This window comes from Physeter macrocephalus, chromosome 5, assembly GCF_002837175.3.
Source record: "Physeter macrocephalus isolate SW-GA chromosome 5, ASM283717v5, whole genome shotgun sequence".
Classification (NCBI taxonomy): Eukaryota; Metazoa; Chordata; class Mammalia; order Artiodactyla; family Physeteridae; genus Physeter; species Physeter macrocephalus.
The window spans coordinates 33,501,539-33,507,773 of record NC_041218.1 but is presented as its reverse complement, the minus strand read 5'-3'; the positions used below and the strand labels follow the sequence as shown (position 1 = coordinate 33,507,773).

General features: G+C 37.8%; 1 protein-coding gene across 10 annotated transcripts in view; it reads left to right on the top strand.

Moving 5' to 3' along the window:
- The window catches only part of ST7 (suppression of tumorigenicity 7), a 288,195-nt gene that overhangs the window by 174,065 nt on the left and 107,895 nt on the right, over positions 1 to 6,235 (top strand). For all 10 annotated transcript variants that reach the window (XR_003679746.2, XM_028489838.2, XM_028489837.2 and 7 more), the window contains exon 3: positions 469 to 628. Coding sequence is in view for 9 of the 10 variants with exons in the window: in XM_028489838.2 (XP_028345639.1) it covers positions 469 to 628 (160 nt within the window). In the remaining variant the exon portion in view is untranslated. The remainder of the gene's footprint in view (positions 1 to 468; positions 629 to 6,235) is intronic.

Here is a 6,235-nt window from a genome sequence, read left to right as displayed (position 1 = left end):
AAAAAAAAAAAAAAAAAAAAAAAAATGGATTCAGTTATGACTTTATCAGAATATAAAATGCCAAGAATTGGAATATTTCATAAGCCATACTTCTAAAACTGGCTTGTTGGTATTCATTTCTGGAATTGTTTTTTAGCTATGGTGATTTTATTATCAGAATAGTATGTAAATTTGGAGGAAAATAATGAGCAGCTCTTAACAATGTTCTTTCACCAGGATTGTAGCTATAAATTTTCCTTAAAAGCCAATATTAAGTGGGCAAAACAGCATTGAGAAGTTAAAATGTAATTGGTATTTACTTTTATCAAACTTCTTAATTTTTAGAATTAAACAATTTTTTTGGAATAAAAATGTTTAAACCAGTGTTTAAGGTGGGTATAATTAGTAAATGCAACACAATTATGGGCATGTACAAAATCATAGCTGGTAACAAGGACCCTAATCACGCTTATTATCTTTCTGTTCTAGATATTTGAATGGTGGTATTTTCGCAAGTATGGAACATCATTCATTGAACAAGTCTCAGTAAGCCACTTGCGCCCCCTTCTGGGAGGGGTTGACAACAACTCCTCCAACAATTCTAACTCCAGTAATGGGGACTCAGATTCCAACAGGCAAAGCGTCTCAGGTATGGAAAGTCCTTCAGTCTGCAACATTATTTACTTACTCTTACTCAATTATTATGACTATAAGACAATAAGAATGTTGTTATTTAAAGATTAGACTTCAAAGAAAAGTACGATTTATTTTCCCAAGAATTTGACAACTTCTACAGGAGAAGTAGAGTATAAGCATCCCAGGGAAAGGAAATGTTTATCTTGTTTAATTTTACTTTTTCTTCCATTTGATTTACCTAATGATCGTTTAGGTCAGTGGTTCCCACCTGAGTCTCCACCTCCTTGTCCTTAGTGTCTCAAACCCCATTAAATGTATCCATTCTCTTCCATGCTAATTGTAGAACCTTATGTCTAACTAGATCTGATAACATCACTCCTCTGCTTAAAGGTCTTCTTCGTTGGTTCCCATTCCACTAAAGATAAAGCCCAGATTCCAGATTACTTAGCACAGCATAAGCTGCTTCTATCTTGCCAACCTTGGTTTCTGTCACAATCTCGTTCCCCTCCTTTTCATTTCTTGAACATGCCATGTTTTCTCATGACCCTCTGCCCAGAAGTCTGTCTTCCCTCCTCCGTGCTTGCACATCTTTCACAACCCAACTCAAATGTGACCTCCTGGGAAGCCCCCTCTGATAGGCTGTACAATATTTCTCCACCTCTGTTGACGCATATATTTTTACCTTTAGCAACATTTATTAAATTGTACCGAAATTTTTAAGCTTACTGCTTTACTGTAATATCTCTAGCATTTTGCATAGTGTCTACTATATCACTGAAACTCAGTGAATGAATGAATGAGGACATACATGGCCTGTAATTTCTCTACTCATGAAAGAAGAGGGATGAATGTAATTTCCTAGCTTGGTCTCTTCATCATTTCAGTAAACACTTCCTAACTCTCTAATATGAACCTGGCCTTATACAGGTTCTTATGAATATTATGATTTAAAAAAATGTCAAAGTCCTTGTCCCCATTGAACTCTTGTGTCTACTGAAGGGAGACAGAGTGTTAAGTGCTCTGATTATATGAGGGAAACATGCAATACTTTGGAGTGCAAAGGAGGGCTTCCTGATCCAAACTGGGGGAAGAAGTTTGCTTCTTGAAGGAGAGGGTACCACTTCTGAGACTTGAAGGATGAAGAGGGAGAGATTAAAGAACTAAGTTAGATCCTTTTTCTTTCCTCCCTAGAATAACTTAGTTCATATTTCATAACTGTCTAGCCAGGTGATAGGCATCAAGGAGCACTGTATATATATTTTATTCCTGATGTTGATTCAATGCTCTTTTAATATAATAGAACCTTTGCCAGCCAGCCATGAGTGGTAGTGGGCACCTCTGGGTACACATTTATTTCATTCTAAAGGGTACACGTGTGAGAGATGGCACCACTTAGGTAGCAAAATTGTCTGGGACTTTATAAACTCATCTATTTTGTGAAAGAAACAGAAAGAGATCTGAGCAAAGTGAAATATTGCTTCAACCAGGTACTCTAACACACGCGGCATATTATTCTAATGAGGAATCTTGATCATTCAGTCATTGTCACTATGGATAACTGCCTCACTTTGCATCTGTTGGAAGACCCTACAGAGTAAATGTGCTCTTGTCTGATCTGATTTACTATAGTCTTTGTATGACACAGAACATTGTAGAAAATTAACAGATTGAAAACAGAAAGCAACCTCATTTAAAGACATTTTTCATTGTGAGTACATTTTTATTTTCATTAAAATTCTCTCTCTGCCCAATTTAACATCATTCCTTAATGCGACGAAGAGTTCATACTCTCCTTATTGTTGCTCTTACTTTGCTGACTCTCTGTGGATGCCTTGAATAAGCCTTATGCATTATATAAATCTTGATGCTATTCTTAGTGCCTGTACACAGGCAGTTTTTAAAGAGAGAATCTCAGTCCTTTATAAAGATACATTCGACAATGATGATCATGGAACTTCCCAATTTTATTTGTACTGAGTTTTTACCCTGCAAAGACTAAGCTTTTGCATATTATTATTAATTCAATTTCACTAGTATTTGCTGAATGTCTACTACTATGCATGCAATATTTCTATTCATTTCCTGTAACAGATACAGCATTTATGATCTGATCTCATAACAGTGTTCAAATAATTAGATTTAGGAAAATGGAAATTATCTTGTCCAAGTATATTTAGGGCTCAATCTGCCTACTTCTCCTTGACATCTGGGTTTCTAATATTTGGCTAACTCAGCTCAACAAACATGTATGTTGGTATGGAAGTGCCAGGTACCATGGGACTAATACCATTTCCCACTTCTCTTTTCTTGTGGTGATTTTTATTTTTGAATAAGAAAAATACTATAAAAGTACATTGTCTCTGTTTATCTCTACCCTTAATCACTTTCTATTTCATAGTCTAGTTTCAGCTAAGTATAAAGGAAAAAGAAGGTCCAAAGCTGAGGGTAATCAATACATTTTCTTAAAATAGAGGAATTTTAAAATTTATATTGCCTTAATAATGATAAAATGACTATTGCCTTAATAAAAGAAGCATCATAAGACAGCTCTTTGCTGAATCTTACGTGAAATAAAACATGGCTAACCAAGTCCCATGGACGTTTGCAAAGGCAGTTAAATGGCATTTCTTATTTGAAAAAATTCGTTGAAAAAGTTAAAAACAAACAGAAAATACTAGTTATAAACATTGGACTATATGAAAACTCATAGTGTAGCTCTTTCTTTAAAGAATCATTTGTTTGATTAAAAGCTGAAAGACCTGGCCTACCTAAGAATAATTTGCGGTGGAGAAATGGGAAGGGAGAAAGTTGTAATTGTTACAGGAGACTATTCATATATTGTTTAACATTTGGATTTGTGCAAATTGGCCTGAGTGCAGACCCTCTCAAAACTTGCATTGATCTTTATCTGTGGGCCAGAAGACAAATGTAGTTAATTTTACAGCTTCTCTTTTTTGAAAAATAGTTATTTATTTACTGGCTGTGTCAGGTCTTATATGCGGCACGTGGGATTTTTTTCTTGCGGCGCACGGGCTCCTCTCTAGTTGTGTCGCGCGGGCTCCAGAGCTCTTGGCCTCTGTAGCTGCGGCATGCGGGCTCTAGTTGTGGTGCACGGGCTCTCTAGTTGTGGCGCGCAGGCTTAGTTGTCCCGCAGCATGTGGGATCTTAGTTCCCCGACCAGGGATGGAACCAGCATCCCCTGCATTGCAAGACGGATTCTCAACCACTGGAACACCAGGGAAGTCCCACAGCTTCTTAATCTAGCCAAATTTCAGATTGTCTGGTTTAGGTTAACATTTATGAACATTTCACTTATCTCGATTTATTTGGGAGCTGAACTGCTCTTTTTCTCACAAATATACAGTTTCTGATAAACCCTGCTGATATATTTTCCATGTCACCATGTTTCTTGCTGCCATTTCTTAATTCAACTTAACTTATGAACTGATGATGCACAGGGATTTAAAATGTGTCCAACTTCTCCCTGTCTTAAGGGAAGGGATTCTCAGGGTCCAGTAACATTCTGATTTGGGGTTCATGGGAACATCTGTTGATAATTTTCCCTGTTCTCAAATAAGATGTCATAAAGACAAAGGTTTGCAGTGTTCACCTTCTTCAAGATATTTAGAAAAGTGCAGGGTGTTCCATCACATTAGAAGTATCCTTGTCAAAGTCAAGTTTAAATTCTCTGAGACACTTTAATAGCATCTTGCATAGAACTGGATCTTTAGACAAACTCTGGTTATAGTCACTTGGCTTCCTGTTGCAAATCATCTCATTTTAATCTCTATATAAGATAAGTATATATCATATACATTTTTTAACATCTCTATAGGAATATAATTGCTTTACAATGTTGTTAGTTGCTGCTGTATAACAAAGTGAATCAGCTATATGTATACATATATCCCCACAACTCCTCCCTCTTGCCTCTCCCTCCCACCCTCCCTATCCCACCCCTCTAGGTGGTCACAAAGCACCAAGCTGATCTCCCTGTGCTATGCTTAGGTTGCTTCCATGTCCTGGCTATTGTAAATAGAGCTGCAGTGAACATTGTGGTACATGACTCTTTTTGAATTATGGTTTTCTCAGGGTACATGCCCAGTAGTGCGATTGCTGGGTTGTATGGTAGTTCTATTTGTAGTTTTTTAAAGAACCTCCATACTGTTCTCCATAGTGACTGTATCAATTTACATTCCCGCCAACAGTGCAAGAGGGTTCCCTTTTCTTCACACCCTCTCCAGCATTTATTGTTTGTAGGTTTTTTGATGATGGGCATTCTGACCGGTGTGAGCTGATACCTCACTTTAATTTTGATTTGCATTTCTCTAATGATTAGCGATGTTGAGCGTCCTTTCATGTGTCTGTTGGCAATCTGTATATCTTCTTTGGAGAAATGTCTGTTTAGGTCTTCTGACCACTTTTGGATTGGGTAGTTTGTTTTTTTGATATTGAGCTGCATGAGCTGCTTGTAAATTTTGGAGATTAAACCTTTGTCAGTTGCTTCATTTGCAAATATTTTCTCCCATTATGGAGGTTGTCTTTTTGTCTTTTTTTTTTTTTTTTTTTTTTTTTTTTTTGGCATGCGGGCCTTCCTCTGCTGCGGCCTCTCCCGTCGCAGAGCACAGGCTCCGGACGCGCAGGCTCAGTGGCCATGGCTCACGGGCCCAGCCGCTCCACGGCACGTGGGATCCTCCCAGACCGGGGCGCGAACCCGGCCCCCCTGCATCGGCAGGCGGACGCGCAACCACTGCGCCACCAGGGAAGCCCTGTCTTTTTGTCTTGTTTATGACTTCCTTTACTGTGCAAAAGCTTTTAAGTTTCATTAGGTCCCATTTGTTTATTTTTGTTTTTATTTACATTTCTCTAGGAGGTGGATCAAAAAGGATCTTGCTGTGATTTACATTGTAGAGTGTCCTGCCTATGTTTTCCTCTAAGAGTTTTATAGTGTCTGGCCTTACATTTAGGTCTTTAATCTATTTAGAGTTTATTTTTGTGTATGGTGTTAGGGAGTGTTCTAATTTCATTCCCTTACATGTAGCTATCCAGTTTTCCCAGCACCACTTAATTGAAGGGCCGTCTTTTCTCCATTGTGTTTTCTTGCCTCCTTTATCAAAAATAAGGTGACCATATGTGCGTGGGTTTTTCTTTGGGCTTTCCATCCTATTCCATTGATCTATATTTCTGTTTCTGTGCCAGTACCATACTGTCTTGATTAAGGTAGCTTTGTAGTATAGTTTGACGTCACAGAGCCTGATTCCTCCAGCTCCGTTTTTCTTTCTCAAGATTGCTTTGGCTATTCGGGGTCTTTTGTGTTTCCATACAAATTGTGAAATTTTTTGTTCTAATTCTGTGAAAAATGCATTGGTAGTTTGATAGGGATTGCATTGAATCTGTAGATTGCTTTGGGTAGTAGAGTCATTTTGTTGATTCTTCCAATCCAAGAACATGGTATATCTCTCCATCTGTTTGTATCATCTTTAATTTTTTCCATCAATCTTATAGTTTTCTGCATACAGGTCTTTTGTCTCCCTAGGTAGGTTTATTCCTAGGTATTTTACTCTTTTTGTTGCAGTGGTAAATGGGAGTGTTTCCTTAATTTCTCTTTCAGATTTTTCAT